The sequence below is a fragment of the Argopecten irradians genome, chromosome 4 (genome assembly GCF_041381155.1).
Source record: "Argopecten irradians isolate NY chromosome 4, Ai_NY, whole genome shotgun sequence".
Taxonomy (NCBI): domain Eukaryota; kingdom Metazoa; phylum Mollusca; class Bivalvia; order Pectinida; family Pectinidae; genus Argopecten; species Argopecten irradians.
In genome coordinates this window covers 28,828,929-28,850,286 of record NC_091137.1, presented here as the reverse complement: position 1 = coordinate 28,850,286, position 21,358 = coordinate 28,828,929, and the positions used below count along the sequence as shown (strand labels likewise).

General features: G+C 35.4%; 2 protein-coding genes across 7 annotated transcripts in view; both read left to right on the top strand.

The window, feature by feature from the left end:
* Positions 1-7,404: 7,404 nt before the first annotated feature.
* On the top strand, positions 7,405-11,029 carry LOC138322212 (histidine N-alpha-methyltransferase-like). Its single transcript, XM_069266258.1, has 7 exons — positions 7,405-7,689; positions 7,933-8,071; positions 8,382-8,484; positions 9,164-9,270; positions 9,538-9,615; positions 10,333-10,509; positions 10,836-11,029. Exons 1-7 carry the CDS (start codon positions 7,519-7,521, stop codon positions 11,027-11,029), a joined length of 969 nt encoding a protein of 322 aa, XP_069122359.1. The 5' UTR covers positions 7,405-7,518.
* A 7,262-nt stretch (positions 11,030-18,291) lies between these two features.
* The window catches only part of LOC138321201 (histidine N-alpha-methyltransferase-like), a 50,803-nt gene continuing 47,736 nt past the window's right edge, over positions 18,292-21,358 (top strand). For 4 of the 6 annotated variants that reach the window (XM_069264697.1, XM_069264700.1, XM_069264695.1 and 1 more), the window contains exon 1: positions 19,319-20,235. In XM_069264697.1, the coding sequence (XP_069120798.1) occupies positions 20,139-20,235 (97 nt within the window). In that variant the 5' untranslated portion in view covers positions 19,319-20,138. Of the gene's footprint in view, positions 18,581-19,318; positions 20,236-21,358 lie in introns of those variants that run through there. The other 2 variants (XM_069264702.1, XM_069264701.1) reach the window with 1 other exon arrangement.

Sequence of the window (21,358 nt, the reverse complement as noted above, 5' to 3'; positions counted from 1 at the left end):
GCCAGGTGTTATATTCCAGTAAAAAATTACTGATGATCGTACAACTTGTCAATTACATAAATTTAAGCAAAAGGCAAGGGTAACGTGGTTAGAGGGTAACTAAATGCCGTAAGATAATCATTATGAGTAAACTCTATGACCATTTATACTGTATACACACTGGTAAAAGTATGACGTTATCATTCTAAATAAATGCTAGTTTTATTTTGACTACTTTACTTTATCGTATACTATTGATAAAGTGTGTTACATGTTTATGATGATGCCTACTTCCATTATAATGAATTTGCTTTGTAGTGTTCCAAATGTTATTGCGTCATGGTGCCCATTTATGGTCACAAATTAGGTGTCAAGATTAAGTGATTTTAGTGAAGAAGTCATTGTTTTAAGCTTTAATCTTACATTTATAGAAATGTATTTATAGAAGAGATAGTGTTATTGTTACCATAAAAAAGAGAATTTATTTTTACTCTTATTTTTAGTTTATGGATAAACTTATATTTTTATCTCCCATCCATAAATACAGTTAGTGCAATTTCAATCAAAACACGGTTTTTTGTAATGATGCCATGGATTTACTTATATTGTTTTTTTTATCACGAATCCTGTTTTTATCACGAATCCGTCCAGGGTAATACTTTGTCCTAATGGTTGTATAATAAATACTTTCTAGCTGCATAAGTCTCCTGTGATGGAACAAACTTACTATAAATTTTGGAATATATGTGTATATATATGTAAACTTTATATTGAAATACACACGTACTGCTGAATTGAAATGAAATATTTTTTCCTAACCAGATTGATATCTGGGCAGTATTAAAATCTAGAACAATGAAATACTGCTTAATAAATGTAATATACAGTATACTTCGATTGTGATAAACATGTATTATAATCTTTTATGTGATTTGTTTGATAGTTTGAACTACTGCTTATGAAGTTAGATTACCGTAATTTTATTACCGCTGATATGAATTTCTGGCGAATTGAATCGCTGAAGAAATGAATTTCTGTTGAATTGAGTCATTGCTGGATTGAATTCATGTTGGAAAGGACTTTTAGAAATATATACAAATATACAAAAAATAGTTGCTCTAATAACTAATAACTGCTGAAATAAATTGATGTCTAATCGAATAACTGTTGTGTTCAATTATTGGTAGAATAAATTACTGTATATTTGAAATTTTAATCAAATTGATTTTCAACCCAAAATGTTGTTTTTTTTAGAATATTACTGCTGAAATGAATTATATGTACTAAAAATAACTGCTGTTATAAAATCATATGAATATCTAGACTGAAATTATTTTTCTAATCAATTGCATTACTGCTGAAGTTAATGCTTTATCTTATTCATTTACATACTGTTATTTTTATGATTCATAATTACGTCATGTTTTTACATTAATTTGTTATTCTTGATAATAAAAAACGGTGTTATTGTATGGCGATTGTATGTTTCATGGCTATACATTTATGTAAACATATTTATTTTAAAAAAGCCTTAAAAAGCGCTTTAATTCATCTGGATTTAAAAAGAAAGAGTTGAGTCATCTCTGTGTAACTCTAATGATACAGCAAAATAAAATTAATAACATTAATCAGCATGAATATGCAATCCAAATACATCGCAACTGATATGTGCATAAGACACATTTTGATTGTACAGTCAAGTTTCTGTCTCTATTCTATTTGCGATATTGCAAGCCAATGTTCTGTATCATTTGGACGTGTTCTTCTGACAAACTACAGGTTTATTATAGTGCTGTGGATGTATGTGCCTTCTGATTGAATTATCATTTGGTTTTACATTTTATTAAAAATCTGTTAAAATTCTGAAACTTGTGTTTGCAGTGTTACTCTTTATTACATGAACTGTGTGTCATTGTTTGAGTTATTTGTGAGGGACATTGCTTGAATAGACATGGCAAAAAAATCGTTTATATTTTGGAAACTAACGTCACCAAAACCCCCCAAAAACATTTTGTACTCTCCTAATAAAACAATCACTTGCAAACGCTACAAAAATGCTTTGTGTTGGAAACATTTTAATGACCTCACCTGCATGAGACTGTTTGAAGACCGAAATCTCCGCAAATATCGAACTCGCATATCTCTTGCTTTTAAGGGCTGTTTGTTAACTTAACATCCAATTAACAGATAAGATCAAATGAAGACGCACAAAAGGATATATTGCGTGTGTGAACGCCTGCATGTTTTGGGAGGCTGCGGTATGATTGTGCTTTCTCTTCGTGATAGTAGAACTATTGCCCTTTTTATAGAGCTATCTCACTAATACATGCACCTGTTAACCACCCCACAAAAAGTATTCCTTTTTGGTGATTAAATTTGAAAGTATCTTAACTTTTCATATCAAATTTTTTTACGTGACATCTCCTTTGAAACAACAAAAACTGCAATACCTTCGGAAAATCGCTGGTACGAGATGGAATCACTTTTTACAAACATATGACCCATGGAACATTGATCACAGATCGGGGAATCCAGCAGAATTTCTGCTTAAGTCCTTTGCCGACAGACGTAACTATATTTTTTGGAATCCTGAGCACCATACATTATTAGTTATATAGTCAGTTACTGACCCCCTATAAAGGCATAGAGGGTCAGTAAGATTTATAGGGGGCGAGGGCGTAGCCCGAGCCTCCTATACTTCTTACTGACCCTCTATGCCTTTATAGGGGGTCAGTAACTTACTATATAACGAATTTATCGCATCGAGGACCATTTATTTGTTCATTTATTCTTTGTTTCCTATTTCATAGTATTTGTTTGGTCAAGAATATGAAATCAAACTTAAATCATACTGGCGAATGATAACAAACAATCGACACTTTTAAAATAATTGACCTACTTCAGTAGGCTATACATTTATTTATTTCAAGAATTTTCAAATATACTGTATAAGGAACCTGCAGAATAATACTGAATAATTCATAAATCAACAGTTAGTTCGACATTCCTATGTACACAGTAGGCCTATCTCAATACGACACCAGACCGTCTGTATATTGAAAGCATCACAAACAAGAGTGACACAAACATCCATCTAACATTTTAAGCACAATCTCCTTGATCATCTGTGCATTCTTGCTGAGATAATCACTGAAAAGTTATGCCGATAAATTTGTTGTAAAGTGAGGAATGATCTGTGGGTCCGAACACCTCCGTTTGTTTATAATCACAGTCTAGAAAACGCTTGGATTGTTACGTTTGACTTTCGCCGCGTCATCAACTTTCAAACTGGCGTAGGGGAAGCAACTCGTATTTAAAAAAATGCATTTCATTTAATTTGAAGTTTTAAAACGATTAAAATTATTTTTACACAAAAATTAACAATTAATATATAGTTTTACGGTAATGAAGTGGTATATTTAGTTGAAGAGAATGTGTTTAAATTTTGAAGCGTGGGCGACAGCCGCCATATTGCACCATAATAAAATTTACTGACCCCCTATAAAGTGTTAGGGGGTCACCACGTGACGGCTCTCCGCCAATCATTTGGGGACATTTCTGTCCGAGGTGCGATAAAACCATACATAACCATAACAAGATATCAACTGAAATTCTGCTGATTTTATCCGTTTGGAGAAGTGTCAACTCAACAACTGTTTCTGGACTTGCCGCGACATTTTACAGGCATTTCGTGGAAATAATGACTGGAAAATGCTCATGGACAGGTCCGATGCTCGTAACGCACATGTTTTTGTATTTATAAAGGTACTCAAATTAAAGATGCTCCACCGCCGACAGAGCATTAATGATATTCATTATTTGAACAATAATTGGTTATTATCGTGTATATATATGTCTAATTAACACAAAAAATAATATAAAATTATTCATTTTGCCTTTGGTGCATGCACAATTAGTACTTCATTCCATATAGGATATAGTGCAACGGATTTTTTTCGGGATGCAATTAATTATTTTTCATATCTTTAACTTGAAGTAAAATTAGAAGCTCAAACTTTTCAATGTTGGTAATGGTGGTAAAAGTAATTTTTGTAACTGAAGAAAAATACTAAATCGTCTGCTCCTAATTTTGATAGTGAAAAATACCTTTTGTTAGCGGTGGAGCATCTTTAACCGAATATTCCTAAAATAGTGTATAATAGCGAACCACCTCATACAAGCCATTCCCCAGTGGTGCCGCCTACACCCAATGTGCAAGATGCAACTTTTATAAAGACATAACATACGGGACATCGTCCTTGAAGTAGCCAAAAAGTTCATAAGTTCTTATCCATACGTACAAGTGTACTTTTCAGACAAAGAGCTTTTAATGCCACTGAAGTGTAAAGTGTACTCGACATTTTTTACCACTCGGTGTGTTTAGTTGTATGGAAATTAACCTGAACTGTTCTGGTAGACATACTTGCCCACAGATCCGGAATGTTTTTTAATCTGCCGACTGAACCGAGATATGTGTTGTATATGTCAGTCGTGTTCCTTAAACCATGACCAAAGGAAATCGTTATACGTCGGTTTGATACCGTATTCATTACGTTACACAGCACACAACACGGCCAATTTCTACACTAGCTATAGTGCTAGGTGAGTGGTGCATTTAGTTTCTCTCATAATAAGAAGAAACTTAAAAAAATGACAGAACTAAAATATTCAGATGGACAAAGATTATTACATGTACGTGTTTTGTTATACATATATATTTACAATAGTAAATTATATATGTTGTTATGATGCGAGTGTGGCTCTGGAGATTTTCTATCGTACCTACAGGAGTAGTACACATGTACTTATTGATCTAATCCAATATATCAATACACCAATGCTGCCTATGGCTATTCATGACTATGCGATTCTTATTATTATTTAAAATGCTACAAAGTGACCAAATGTTAACCTGTTTTGCGGGGTCATTACTTAAAATTGTTATTTTCAGATAATTTCCCTCCAAACGTGAAACAAGTAATGGTCACATTACTTGTTAAAGAATTACTAAACCTTTGCATGTGTGATAAAAAACATCGAAATGAAAAGTTCAGGTATTGGGAAAACAAATGTTGGTTCATAATTGGGTAGGATAAGGAGTATTCTATCTTCTTGATAATACATCTAGCAAATCTTGTAATATTAACTTAATATTCAAGTTCAAGAAAAACCCATCACAACCATGGTATAATCGGTACATCTTTATTTTCAATAACGACTTTAATAATGCATAGATATATACAATGTACTTAAAGACTATATTAAATCATAAAATCAATTAACAGTACCGTGTTCTAGATCGTTTTCTTTTCGACCCCCCGCGCGCCTTATCATGCTTATGCTTCCCCCGACAAATGTATGTGAGTACACAGCTACTGACACGTATCGACTGGTGTTAGCTCCTGTGACCGGGTCGTGTGTGATATCTTCCACAGTATGCTTCAGTAATTTTGTGTTAGAATGTCAGCTTAAAACCACATGGCTTAATACACAAATACTAGCCACACACATGTATACAAATATATATTACCGACAACCCCCCATCTTTATAAAAAAATTGTCTATGTAAAGTCAAGCCAGCGCCCCTACTAGATGCTATAAACACTACTAAACATAATGGAATAGTTATATGGCTACAGAAATATGCACTGAACTCTGTATATATTTTTTGCATAGTATGCCATAATTAACAAACACCACAACAATCTACGAGTCAACAGTGATATCTAAGGATAGGACGGGTGCATAGAAACTTTATATCAACTTCGTTCTGCAAAAGTAAACCAAAGCAGGGATATACCTATATATAGGTATACAAAAATCAGAAGTTAAAACAGGGTCTTCAATCTTATAAAGGAGATCCTCTTTGTAACAATTTTGTAAATAAGGATATACATTTTACTCAGAAATACCCGTCAATGGACTGACAACAACTCGTATAACAGAAACATATAACCGGATGGGTCAGTTAATGTTCGATGTATTCGACAACATGCTTCAGTGTGATAGCACTAAAATTATGACGTCAAAATAACATGTGACGTCACAATATATTATTGCACATGTGTCTTACGATATTTATGACATGGCTAGACGGACTAGTTTTATGATAAAGTACCATGATAAACCAACGATAAAAGTTTTAGAAAATATGATGGCAGCATTCCACACTCAAATTCCTACACATAACCTACAAAATGATACACTCTCGGATTTGATTCATTTTCGAACTACAAGTGTTTTAAGCTTGTATTGGATTGCTTTGTCTTTAATCTTATCTTTAATGAGTTAGTATTCAGTTTAAATGGTACAAAACCTACGTGTGTCTTGTATTCAAATAGTAAAATATTATTTTGTACGGTCTTTTATGTTTTTAATATCATGTGGTAGTACTGAAAATCAATAAATCTAAATTTAATCTCCAGCAAGCGGAATGTATAATAATTTTAATATACCATGAAAAAAAGAAATTAGAAATAACGCAAAAAAGCATCAGAATCTGTTTAAACGTTACTAAGATACAAACTATACTCATGAATGATGGAAATCGCAATGACTCATGATGCAATTCAGGGGCATACTTATGATCCAGGCTAGTGGCAGAAGACAGTTTTCACACAGGCGGGCACGCTTCCCGCTCATATCTGACAATAACTGTGTATGGCTATGGGGATATGCTTGATCTAGTAAGTTTTGGTCCAAATGTTTTCTATTATATTGCCAATTTATATAGTTAAAGGACTGGAATACTAAATAAGATTCTCAACAGCGCTTTAATACATAATCAATATGTTAATCAATACACAATAAAAAAACAAAAAATGTAAGAAATAGGGTAATACATATGGAACCTAATTAGTCTCATATAATCGGTTTCGCCATTGACTGCCGGATGGTTGTTAAAATAGTACCTGGTTTGTCCGTGGTCAGCTGGTGATAGTGTGAAATGTAGCTTTAGTGGCATTTTTAAGTGAGATAGCACAATTGCACAGTTACAAAGAGCCGCTGCAGGATACAGCAACCTTTACTCAACATTGCAGAAGAGGCCGTCCTTAAATTATCTTGACTGTAGGAATACACATACAGTGAGTGAGAGTTTCAGTTATACGTTGTTTCTAAAGGGAAGCGCCGTTTATTTGTAACAGCCAGGGTCAAGTTAGTATGGCCTCCAATTTATGTGTAGTGTAGCGTGTATAAACGTCTGTGGTGAGTGTTTTGCGATACTATGGTATATTTGTGTTGTATCTTTTTGTGATAAAGAAACAACTCTTACCCTTTTTAGAATGCTATTCCACTGAAGTACACCGCCGAAGACACCACAAAATCACACCTCATCCGATCACATTATATAGACAACTGGCAAACCATTCGTCCCAGTCACTTTATGCTGAGCGCTTAACAAGGGCAGAAGCTGCATATGTGTATCTCGGCCAGGGGACAGTAGCAATACTAGTTCAATAATATACTTAAACTTTTCCCGTTACTTACAGATATTTCTAAAAATCCGCTAAAGAATTTTTCTGCATATCCCTTGTTCAGATGGACACCGAATCTGCATTACGTTCGGGCCTGACGTCAACTCCAAAGTATATCCCGGTCTGGTATCGCTATGACAAGGCAGGTTCTATCTTCAATGACCGATGTCTGTCAGACAACACCTATTACTACTTTTACAGTTCAGAAATGTACATCCTCACCAGTAATATAAAGGTAAGTATGTTCTGGTAATTTTTTTCTCTTGTTAAATACATTTCGTCATACATAGAGATTAGGCTTGGTCAACAGCTACTGTAATTAAATAACGGCTCTTTGTGTATGCGTGTATTCTTAAATGTTTTGATAAAGTATACTTTCACATTGAATGACAAAACACAGTAAAAGATGAAGTACTATGCAACTTTCATTTTAAGATAACTGTGTTATTCTAAGTACTTTTTCTTACTGTTTGAGTAGGAAATCTTGCCTAATGTATCAGAAGTTCCGCATCTCGTTGATATGGGGAGTGGTAATAGTGAGAAAACTCGTGGATTTATTGACTCCCTCCTTGTGAATCATGACACAGTTACATACATTCCAGTTGATATATCAAAAGGTACTTTTGCTTCATTAAATTCTACAATATATAGGTATATATGTGATAATGTAATTCAACATAATATAATATTTATGTTTTTCGTGATTATATTTCTGAAACCTATATGTTTTGATGTACCTCCTGGAACATGTGAACCGATTTGTCATACTGTGGACTACCAAATACGATGTTTCATGTAACTCATTTTATTGACTTGATCTATGTTAGATCAGATTGGTTAAGATATGTATCTATAAACTATTTTAATGCATCTTAACATATTTCTGAAAGTTTTTACTAATGCCAATTATGTTCCTCGGTCTTACAGATTTTTTAGCTGATACATCTTACCAGTTGTCCGAGATTTATGGTAACAAATTACTCATCAAAAGTATACCAGGAGATTACGACGTTGGGATAGAGCGACTTAGGTAGTCAAGTGTTGAGTCTCGTGAATTTAGTTTTTGTCGTTTTTTCATATTTTATTCAAATGTTGTCAACAAATTTTGATGGCTTATTTAAAGCATCATTGTAAAAGAACAAATAACCTGTTGCCTAGAATGACTACCTCAACATACGTTCATCTAACGCACAAATTCTCAACAATTTTAATAATATCTAAGTATACTAATCGCTTGCTTTAATATTGTAGTTCATGATTTGATTAGGAACATGGATCTCGTTTATAGGCATAAACCCATTGTCTAACTAGTCCTTTGTCAGTGAAAGCGGAGGGGGTTATAAGGGGTTATAAGGGGTTATAAGAATATGATATGATTAAGGTTCATGATTGTCAGTTTAAGGTCAAGGTTACCATTGCTATTTTTAAAAAGCATTACCTTTTTTACTAATTGCACAAGGCATAGTTCAAGACAATTGTAACTGCTTGCGTGGATCGTCACAGGCCATACATTCATTCAGCAACACTAGAGTATTTGTTAAATTTCTAAGACTTTCTTGTGCATGTCAATTGCCGTAGTGTCTACGTAACAATATTAATATCACATGCTCATTTGCCGGAGTAGATAGTCTTGGTAAACATGGTCTGTCTTTAGAGATATCCTGGGATGTAGATAATCACGTAGTAATTTTTGTAATTTTGTCTTTTAGAGATGTAACGGGGTTAAAGATAATCACATGGCTCGGCGGTGGATTTCAAAACCAGAAATACCAGGACCAAATACGACGGTTACAGATGTTGTCAGAAGTCATGACAGGTATTACCCGTAAGCTTAAATAATGGATATTTTACTACTATTACACTTCTATTGCTGTAATGGTCGGAACAGAAGCAGTCGAACGATTGATAAAGCAACCGTTAGTCAAATAACTGGTGTGGTATGGGGGTTTAAACTAAAGACGCAAGTTGTTTACGGACCGGCTACACCCGATACAACTTTATTATTTTTCGTATTAGGTCACTTACAAACTGCGTAACTAATAATATTAGTAACTTCAGAATGAAGGTTGTTTTATGGTTTCAGATAGATGCCGGCTTATCGTCAGTCTTGATATCACACAGGAGAAGGAGCAGGTCGAGAACGCATATCTTGATCCCACAGGTATAGTACATGGCAATACATTTCTGTTTTCTAAATCAAATGAAAACATGCCAACACCAAAAATTACCCATATACTTGATGTATTATCATTTTAGTGATATAAATTTAAGTATTTGCCAGACATATTTTTGTCTAAATGTCCTTTTACTAGTACACCACAATAAATAGTAAATGACTTGTGACTTTAGGTTACTTGTTTTATCAACATTGATCAGAATGAAAAAATAATTGGCTTTGATTCATGCGTCGCTATAGAATAGTCATTTGAAAGTATTCCACCATTAAATGTCATTGTGTGTATTTTATTTGGGGTTTTACCTGTCAATTCACTGAACAAGTAGTATGTTGTTTAATTTGTGTTTGGTGTAATGTTTATTAATGTCGCGCATTTGTTGGTACGTTCTCTTGCCATTTTATAGTGCGAACAAACAGTACGCTCCTATCCACAGTCACATTATACTGACAACGGGCAAACCGGTAGTCCCACTCTTTTTATGCTGGTAAAGGCGAAAAGCGAGGCAATGTTTTAACATAGACTTTAGTAAGAAATGAAAATATAAGATCCTATTGTCAATAAATTTAATCAGCTTTTTCTATCATGCAATAGAGGCAGCAGACGCAATTCTAGTACTTGCAGGGCCGAGTATGACCGATATTGGTACTTAGTGATTACATATGCAACAGGTCACTTACAGTTAACGTATTCATTCACACCAGGAATATCTGCAGATCTATATCTCAATGCGATAACGCGTCTAAATATGGAGTATGGCTGTGATATCAAAACGGACTCCCTAAGGCTGGGGGCTGAGTTTACAAAGAGTAGTGTTCCGGAAGAAACAAGCTACGTCACACTCTTCGGAACATCTCAACATGACCAGCAGCATTCTATCCGTATGTAATTCACTTACCAATTTGAAACTGAAAAATGCAAAAAATAACCAAATTTAGGTAATCAATTTCCCTTGATACAAGCTGATATAACGCCATTTATATCAATCTTTAAGCATGATAAATGAATAAATAATATGTTGGCATAACTCCGCAAGCGAAAATAGTACACTTTGGTAAATAAGATTTCAGTTAAAAATATACCTAGAAATCCATGTTAAGGATTTTGCAGTTGTATGGACTATATGAAGAAATCTCAACATTGTTTGGATTGTATCTATAGGGATACATTAAACTATTAGTATGATATGAACACTTTTCTCTTACAGCTGGACTTGGGATAAACATAAATCTAGCTAAAGATGAACGTCTGTATTTCCATGAAGGCAAAGGAGTCAGCTGTAAATATACCATAGACCAAATAAGGACGCTAGCTTCACGTGCTGGGATATATTTAGCAAATTACTGGACGGACAATAACAAACACGTAGCAGTGTGCTATTTTTCTAAAGGGAAAACATAATAGCATTTATAAATCATTTCATGGCCAGTTCGATGGCCTATATAGTCAACAAAACGTTTCAATTGAATATAACAGTTTTTATTAAACAACGCACGCATATGAATTTACAACAACAAACATTGGCACCCAATTAAAAGCCTGTGTGAACCTAAACGTATCAATGTGCTAGATTACAACCACTTATATTTTTTTATTTTCTTTCGCTATCCTTGTTGTTTGTTTGTTTGTTATAGTTAATTGACGTCCTTTAACAATTAACAGGCAGGGTCATGTAAGGACGGCCTCCATGTAGGCGCTGTGTTGCGTTTAACTGGTATATTCGTGTTGTGTCTTCTAGTATAATGGAACGCTTATCCTTTTTATAGTGCTATATCATTGAAGCATGTCACCGAAGACATAAAGCAACACACTTCACACGGTCACATTATACTGACAACGGGGGAACCAATCGTCCCAGTCCCCTAGCTCAGAGCCTTTTATCATAACAAGTCGTTGCTGTTTTACACTAGGATGTAATCATCTTAAGCAGGCCATGATAAGATCTACATGTAGTACTAAATACCAATGTCAAGCTCTCAAGTCGAAAATTTCAATTAAACTATTAAAGTTCTTAATACTGAAATACAACAAATATCGAATTAGGTCACTGTGACCTACTTTTTGAATTTTTCATTATTTTATTTTTCAACTGAACTTCACAAAGATTTGCAGGCAAAAACTGCAAAAAAATATTATCTCTATTCTAATATTTAATTAATTAGGACTTAAACCATAAAAATGTGAATTTTCAGCCTTTGGCCTCTGGAATTATCATGATAAGTGATGAACATCGCTGCGCTCAGTAGCCTATGTTCAGCATTTTCCAGGGCTTGAGCCTAATTCATCGTTTCTTCAAAATACGTGTAAAATATCTGTAATATCATATTACTAACAATTTCTAATATCACTTTATCAAACATTTCTGTCTGTGTTTCTAAATGTACAGCGATAGGCCACATACCAGAAAGTTCATTCAAAACTGAAGCGGCGTAAAACTAGCTTAAAATGTAAACAATGTCAAAATGTATTCTCACGCCGGTCAGAGGTCAGCGCGCGACCAAGCATCTTCATTGGGAAATGAAGTGATCGGAGTTTACTAGTTTCATTGAGGCGGAGCGAAGTGAAAATGTAAATATTGTTTGATGTTAAATACACACTCTCTCCTTATATTATAGTCCAGATAGTTCTCGGGAGTCAATTACCCCTCACAAATAGATCGAGGGAAACTCTCTCTAGATGTGACGTTATAATCATTTATGACGTCGAGTCGTATCCAAATACAGCGTAACGAGATTTTTACTAATTCAATAATATATTGTTACGTCATTACAGTCGTCAACATATATGGCGGAAGGCAGCAAGTTTACTGCGATCAACGGTGATCAACTGCTAACTTCAATTGATGGAAAACGTTCAAGACATTAGCAAAAACATTTGGATACTACCATATACTACATACAATGGATAAACTACTTTTGGAAAAGGAACATTTGCAAATATCATACTGTTTAGTTTAGCCTCCTTGAAGAGGTTAATATTCTGTGAATATCCTATAATAAAACAGTTATCGACCTATTTTCAGGTGGATACAGTGAGTCATCAACCCTCAAAAGTGATATAACCCTCGGCCTCCGGTTATATCACTTACCTGGGTTGATAACTCACCGTATTAACCTGAAAAAGGTCGATACTTGTATATTGTATGAAACATATTTGAATGCAAAGATAATTGTACGTAAATCATGAAAACTGCTCTACATTTTCAAAAAAAAAAAAATAAAAAAAATAAAATACAAATCCTTGTCAATACTATAAAAATAGATGTCAATTATTCGTTCGGGAAATGGACGTTTATTGTCTGCTCAAAAGCATTTTCATTACTATACATACATTATGAAGTTTGTATTGCACATATAAGTACATACGATTTATTTGCATCGGGCACTTGTTGTTTTTACGTTTTAAATATATTTCGGTTAAGCTCCGTCTGGTGTGGCCCAATGAAGAATGAGTTTCTAACTCTTAGTGTATAAGAAAACTAACATCGTCCGAAATTCTTCTCTTAAAACGACGATATATGCGATCGTAGCTGGCACAGTAGCTTTAAAGGATAGCGGTATTTCTATCGCAATTCATACGAGCAACACACTGCATACATTGGAGGCCGTCATCACATGACCCTGGCTGTTAAAAGGATGTTATTTTAATCGAACAAACTAACGAGGAAAACTTACATCCGGTACAAGTTCTTAATCAAATAAAACATTTATAATTCAGTTTAATAATGAACATAGCATGACACTTACGCAATATAAAGGAGTTATCTTTCTTTGCTCTGACGAAAACTTGGACAGAGCTCATTTTATCTGGAGACTCCCCCTTCACGAAATTCACTTCCAAATTGAAATTGCCTGGATCGATTGTAGAGTTTTCCTCACGCGATAAATGAGCGTGCATAAAGAATCGTCGACCTGTAATGAGACAATATAATGATACCATGTTCCAATATCCTGGGTGTCATAGGGAATCATATAATATTGCTTTGTGAAAGCATTCAAAATCAGTACAAAGCAACAAAATATAAACCAATGGAGTTATGTTGATAGAATGATACTTGTTATGTTTTGGGAACCGTTTTCATAATTGATATATTTTGGCTTACTGGAAATAAACAATTATTTCTGTTAAAGCTCAGTTAACTTGATAACTCTAGTAATAAGATGTTATCAATAAGAAGTGACAAACTCATCACTTCAACCCTAGTAATTATATAATAATAATAGGCTTATTATACAAATGCAACAATGGGTTCCATTGTTATTTTGTCATCTTCTCATAGAAGTACAATGTGTTGACTTTAGATGTAATACCAATACACATGTACATTTTGTAAACATTTTTTAGATATGATGTGATGAGAACTACAATGCACGTAACAACAAAATTTCTTTTCACTTTACGCAGAAGAGTTTGAACACAGATAGACATTGTTAGCTTGGTTTCATAAATGTTAGAAGCTACAAAAAATTATTCATGCTGATTGGCGACACCTTCGGTCATTTAAGTCTGACTTTAGATATAGCATGGCAAATTCATAAGGCCAATCAAATTCGTGAATTATTTGCCCCCCTGAATTATTTGGGGGTTGCTGTTGGAGAGGCCTTACGGTGAAATGCCCTTCGCAACAAATTTAAAAGGTATACTGGAATCGGGTTTCCCGAATCGGGTTTCCCGTCCGCGTATCTGTCTGTAAATACAACTTTTCCCGGCCAACTCCTCCTAGACTAATTGACAGACTTCGATTACATTTCGTACATAGAATCTATTGCAGTTGATTAAACTAGATTGGGTTCTGCAATGATTTCTATAAATTAAGTTATTACTAAATTCGTGCAGCAGGGACATTAGCCGTCCACTCTAGCTCTGGCGACAGTTCTAGTTTTTCATATGAAATGAGTCACAAACTTGATTAGAAGTATTAGCCTGAGATAGTAATTTAACATCATTCCATATAGGTGCAGGCTGACACTTAGGGGAAAAAGGAGTCAAAATGGCTATAATGAAAGAGAGATCTTTTTCTAAATACATACAATTTGTATTTGATGGAACAATATACTCTTCATTCATTGAAAGATCATAAAACACCTACAAAATTTTTGAATTTCAAGGACCTTGGGTCTCAGAGTTTCTCCTGGGGAGGGTGTCAAAATGATAGTTAATATAGGGAAAACACTTGTGTTATTAATGACTATTACTATCACAAACAAACAATCAAATGAAATGAGTAAAACCTGGGATATGATATAATTATTAGTCGAAGACAGCATTTTAACATTATGTTCATATAGGTCCTGGTTGGGTGGAGCCAAAAGGGGTCAAAATGGCTTAAATTGAAAAAAAAAACACTTCTGAATTCACAGACAAAATGAAATCAAAAAACAATTTCCATAGATTAACGAGCCAATTCGCGGAATTTCCATCCCATGCTTTCATGACATGTAGGTAAACATTATTGAGGTTAGGTTTTACCTTGGTTGAAACATGAAAAAATTAACTGAAGTCTTCTTCGGAAGTAAGACATTTAATTTTGTTACCATGTTTGAAGTAAATCTGTTTATATTTATTACAGTTAATGACATTTGTAGTAAATTAAAGGGCCATAACTCTGATAAATAAAGAGTTGATCGAACCTGGCCAGGCGCTTAAGGTATTCAACCTTGTTACCAAGTTTGAAGAAAATCGGTTAATATTCATTACAATTATTGTACGGAAGTGGCAGAAAGTGACTTTGTTTACATTTAAGCAAAGGGCCATTACTCCGCTAAATAAGGGCCATCGACAGTTTTTGCACGGAAACGAAGTGTTACAGGCAGATGGACAGACAGACGGACAAACCCAAATTAATACTCCCCATTTCGGAGAAAGCGGGGGATAAAAAGTTAAATTGATAAAATCACTGACTACTTCAAGAGCCTGATGGGACAATATACATATATAGTGTTCATATGTCTTTGTTTCATCCTGTGACCAAACTCGGGTGACCTTAAAGGCCTATGTGGTGCCTAATACAAAGGGACGGATGTAGACTGATTTTTTTTTAATTAAGCAAATTGCAAAATATTCAAATCATGGTCATGTTTAGGATTTGAACAGTGAACTTAATTTTGTGTCCTTTAGAAATAACCTGAAAATATAAGCTTTAATAGGCTACCATTCAGTATAACATTACAATTGCAAATATGCATTAAAAATTATAATGGAAATATCCTTGTCAATCCTAGATCTAATTATAAATATTTGGTGGTCACTGATCATGGCTTCAAAGCCAACTTTCCACCGAGTTAGGATGGGATCCCGGACTTGCACAAGACTGTGACGTTTCTGACGTCACTTAACATTCTGTAGCGGGGGACATTAATTTATATGTTTACTGTCTAGGCAAGCTAACCAGTCAAGCTGTTTTGTCCGTAGGTGTATTGTGTACCTGTGCTGTGACCTTTGTATTTCTCTATACTGTGGTAGTGTTTGTGTCGTGCATTCATTTCTCGTGAGATGTCCTAAATGTGTGTCTGTGTTTTCTCTGTTGTGATTGGCTGCCTAGACTCGGGTATGGGGATAAATTCGGGGTAGTTCTAGTAGACTGGACAGTCTGATGGATTAAGTTCCTGCGTGCTGCCAGCTCCGCTACTAGGCTATAGGTGACTATTTTATATTTAGTAATTAGATGGGAATAAAACTGTAATAGATAATTAGGTACGGGAAAGGGGGCTGGTTATAATATGTGTGTGGATGTATGTGTGATGTATGTTGTAAATAGTTACTTTTATAGTCATAATAAACTGTTCATTATCGTCTAAACCCTGTAGTTTGTTCTTCCTCCTACCAACAGACAAGCATATTAAATAATACCCAACGAACCTGGGTTGCACTAGGGGCGCGTCGGGTGTAGTTTGACATCGTTGCAAACTGGGCCCGTCTCGCTCCTGTTACAAAAGTGGTGCTGTTTTTGACCAGAGCTTGTTCTGTTTGTAGGGGGAGAATATATATTTTGTAAATTTATAGCCAGTAGTTCAAGATGTCCATGTTTGGGAATAGCTTCAATAGCCTCGCATATAGTCTAGGATTACGCACGCCTAGGACACAGGGACCCGACAAGATACAAAGCAATGATAACACCGGTTTTTTTGGGGAGCCCACTACACCAGAACATCCAATTATAGTGGAACCCGTATATTATACACGGAGTGATGAAAACATGTCCATAGAAATGTACAAATGTATGATAGTTGTTATAGCGAGGCTGGTTCTAACAATTGTAAAGAAGGTGTTGACTTAATATACCTGTAATTACAGAATCAGCTTCCAATGCAACAATTAGTAACCCTATAGGAAAAAAAGTGTCAACACATACATATGTACACTGTAAGTATTATCGACTAAATAACACAACAGATATTGTGGAGTACACATTTCCACATATAGAACATGTGAGCATAGTAACAAGAGGATGGGGGTACATTCATCATTGGCAATGGGTGTACAATCGCAGGGCGGAACTGGTCAAGTACCAGTGTACCCTGTGTACGTTAGAGCAGTATTGCAAACTATAAGGCGCCACCATCAGTTTACCTGGGACGCAGCGAAGGAGGGGGTTTGATCCCCCTGAGGCCGGTTCCTAAGCGGGTTGCAGCATATAGCGGGAGTGTCCAGCGGAGGAGACACATTGCTGCTGGAACCGGTCCAAGGTTGATCGAGACCTCCGGAGTGCGGGGAGGATGGGATGAGGAGGGAAGGACCATAGCCACCACCGTGACATATGGACTAGGGAGGAGCCGAGATGGAAGTGCCGATTACACTGGAGATCTACAATGTATACTGTACAGAACTATGGACTGTGTTAACGTGTTCTGTCTGTGAACGGAAAAGGAACATTATATTTTTGGTGTACATTTATTTATCATGGTTCAATTATACAATTGTTAATTCTTAAAACTATTATGATAAAAGTTATCTTTATAACGTATTTACTTTGTACTTTATACATTTTTCTAAGTGTTTGTTTTTTTGTATGTAAGATTTGTCACGGGATGTAACTTTTTGAAAGAAAGGGGGAGTGTAGCGGGGGACATTAATTTATATGTTTACTGTCTAGGCAAGCTAACCAGTCAAGCTGTTTTGTCCGTAGGTGTATTGTGTACCTGTGCTGTGACCTTTGTATTTCTCTATACTCTTGTAGTGTTTGTGTCGTGCATTCATTTCTCGTGAGATGTCCTAAATGTGTGTCTGTGTTTTCTCTGTTGTGAATGGCTGCCTAGACTCGGGTATGGGGATAAATTCGGGATAGTTCTAGAAGACTGGGCAGTCTGATGGATTAAGTTCCTGCGTGCTGCCAGCTCCGCTACTAGGCTATAGGTGACTATTTTATATTTAGTAATTAGATGGGAATAAAACTGTAATAGATAATTAGGTACGGGAAAGGGGGCTGGTTATAATATGTGTGTGGATGTATGTGTGATGTATGTTGTAAATAGTTACTGTTATAGTCATAATAAACTGTTCATTATCGTCTAAACCCTGTAGTTTGTTCTTCCTCCTACCGACAGACAAGCATATTAAATAATACCCAACGAACCTGGGTTGCACTAGGGGCGCGCCGGGCGAAGTTTGACATCCTTTCAAACTGGGCCCGTCTCGCTCCTGTTACAATTCTAACAACTGGAATCAAGTGTATTCCGGACATATCTATCTACATCAAAAATAATACTCGCTGATTTTATTTCAGCCAATAAAGTTAGGTTCTTTTTTAAAATAATTCTTAAAGATAAGTAGCAATCAAAAGGATTATTATTTTTCAATCTAATAATTGAAAAATGTCGGTATATCTTCACGTAATATGCTATCCGGATTATGTCGTTTCGGAAATTACACCATCCCGGAACCGATCGTGAAGGACGCTGACAAACGGACTTGACGAATGTTGACAGCAGTTGAATAACAGCTGAACAATACATGGTAAGTTGTACTGGATGAGGCATATAGGGCCTAACCCGTTGTAAGTCAGCTTAACAGTTTTTAATTAGAATCACAATGCTTGGTTTTTTTTTTAATAATGGTGATCAGAACACGCAGTCAGTGATGAGCCACTGTCACTCGCGATCGGCATCAGTTAAGGTTCATGTAAAGGCTTTAACCAGTGATATTTTACAAGCCTATAACTCATTACTGTGCTGGAATTGAACAGAACTAACTTCATTAATTGTTGGTATATACCCTGACTAACTGTCAGTCTTACTGTCGATACGTAATTTGTGAAGCTGCTTGTAAATTTCAGGAAAATAAGAGAAAAATGTATATTTCTGGAGAAGACATAGAACTCGTGTGAATTGCATTGATGGAACCAAATAATCATGCCATCGTGTTCAGTTGTGAATATGCCAGGTAATCCAATAATTTGTTTGGCAAAATCAGACCAGCAAATAGCGCAGGAGCATATTGTAGTAAATGCAAATGGCTGCTATAAATGGCGGATCACAAATATCGCATATAAGAAGCCATCTCAATTGATACAAATGTTCTTATAGACACCATAAGGTACTCTGAACATGACAAGAAGACTCTTCACGAAAAAATAGTTCAACCGATCTGTTTGGGGCGAAAAATGCAAATTTCCAGAAAGAGCCTCAAAGTCCACATTTTAACTTTTTTTTTTTCGTAAATAGTCTTCTTGTCTCACGAAGCCGCCAGCATGTTGCTAATGAATTACGGGCAAAGAACGATAACTCTATTGTCCAAGCCTGATACGATTTCATAGATATAACGTGACGTTATTTTAACAGGCAGAATAAGATCAATAATCTCCCTTACAACACAAACTTTGTGCTTTACACAACGTAAACACGGGATGTCGTCCTTCAATGATCCTGAGCCCCTACTTATCAAATAAGCTCGACAACGATATGTACCTGCTTTATCGGACCTAGCCACAGATTACTGCAGATACGATATGTTATAGCATATATTTCAAATTACATATATTATTATGTATATTTTGTGTCGAATTCTCAAGAAGAAACTGATCAAGATTATGTCTAGAAAAGTATCAAAAATGCAATAGCGATATCGGATCAAGAGCATCACAACGTGAAATGAATATGAAAATAGTAAGAAATATTTATTATACGTAACATTTACATTGTAAGTGTTAAGTCAACACTTACCATAAGCTGTGTCCATCATAACCGCCAATTTGATGTAACGTTGCCGATACCCTATCAAAAAAGTTATCTTACACTTCAATATCTACATAAAATGACAATATTTTATTCAGTCATAGTTGTAACAGCAGGATGTATTAATAAATGCCTTACGTACCTTTGAAATATGCAGACGGCGTCCTTCATCTAATGTACATGTATAATCGAATAGATACGTGTGTCGCATACAGTTATCTCATACGAAGCTAATATCAAATATCAGTCCATGACGTATCATTCAGTTTGACAATATGAACATGATCTAGCAGTCTGTTGTAGTACACAATCTAAGCTTACTTTACACCTGTCTTTTTCGCATGTTTGTTACGGTGAAAACAAACTCTTTCGCGAATGTCCTGCGTGAAAGTCTACACGGAATTGCATTTAATAGCTGCACAAGAAGGTTTATTGAAGGTAATTGTGTTGTGTTTGGATTACATCGTTAATCTTTTTGGTTATTTCGTTTCACTGCATTTATATAGCAAACGCAAAAAATATATATATACCCTTTTACATATCAATAAGCATTGTATATATGATATTAATATGGATAATGTAAACAAACATAATGGAAATACAGACATAATTTCAAATGTCATTGACGAAATGTTAACTGGTCTTATCGCGACGAATTTCCCTAAATGTTGGTGTTACATATGGTATTTAAATACAATGATCACCGTTGGCCTTGTAAGTGCTCGCCCCCGGGAGGTAGGCTGTGGGTTCTGTTCCCTGGCTTAGACACACCAAAGTCTATAAAAGTGGTAGTTTTTGTGTTTTTGTTGCTGCTTAGCGCTCAGCATTAAGTGATTTGGACGACTGGTTCGACAGGGCAACAGTTCCACTATACAAGAAGGTATAACATGAATATACCTTAATCTCCCAGTCTCGCACCATGCATTTCCTAATCAGTACAGACAGCATACATAAAATACCGTCCTTACATGACCCTAGCTGTTAATAGGACGTTAATCAAACATATCGCATGTACGCGGTATGTTGCGTGTTTGTAGTGTGCAGTGCGTAGTTTGAGTGACTGCAGTATGCTCTTTTTTGTCATCTTGTATGGTATAACAAACAAATAGGCAATGCTAGATATCCTGCATTCTCTTTTACGAAGAAGCCAAAGCCATGAATGTATATATGATCATAAACATTAATAACCAGCATTTAGTATGAGTTTATCTTAACCGCTGAGTTAACCTCAACAAGAGGCCCAGAGGGCCTGTATCGCTCACCTGGTTTGTAATGTCAAGTCATGTTCTGAATACAGGTTCATTGTTTCTTTTCTGAAGGAATTTGAATATTTACCTCTTATTTCCCTATTTGGCCCCGCCCCTCCTGCCCCTGGGGGGTCAGAACCAAAATCTATACAAGTTCTGTTCCCCTTCCCCAAGGATATTTGTGGCCAAATTTTGTTACAATCCATGCAGAACTCTAGGACAAGTAGCGATTTATAGGATTTACCACTATTTCCCCTATTGGGCCCCGCCCCTCCTGCCCCCAGGGGGTCGGAGCCAAAATTTATACAAGTTCA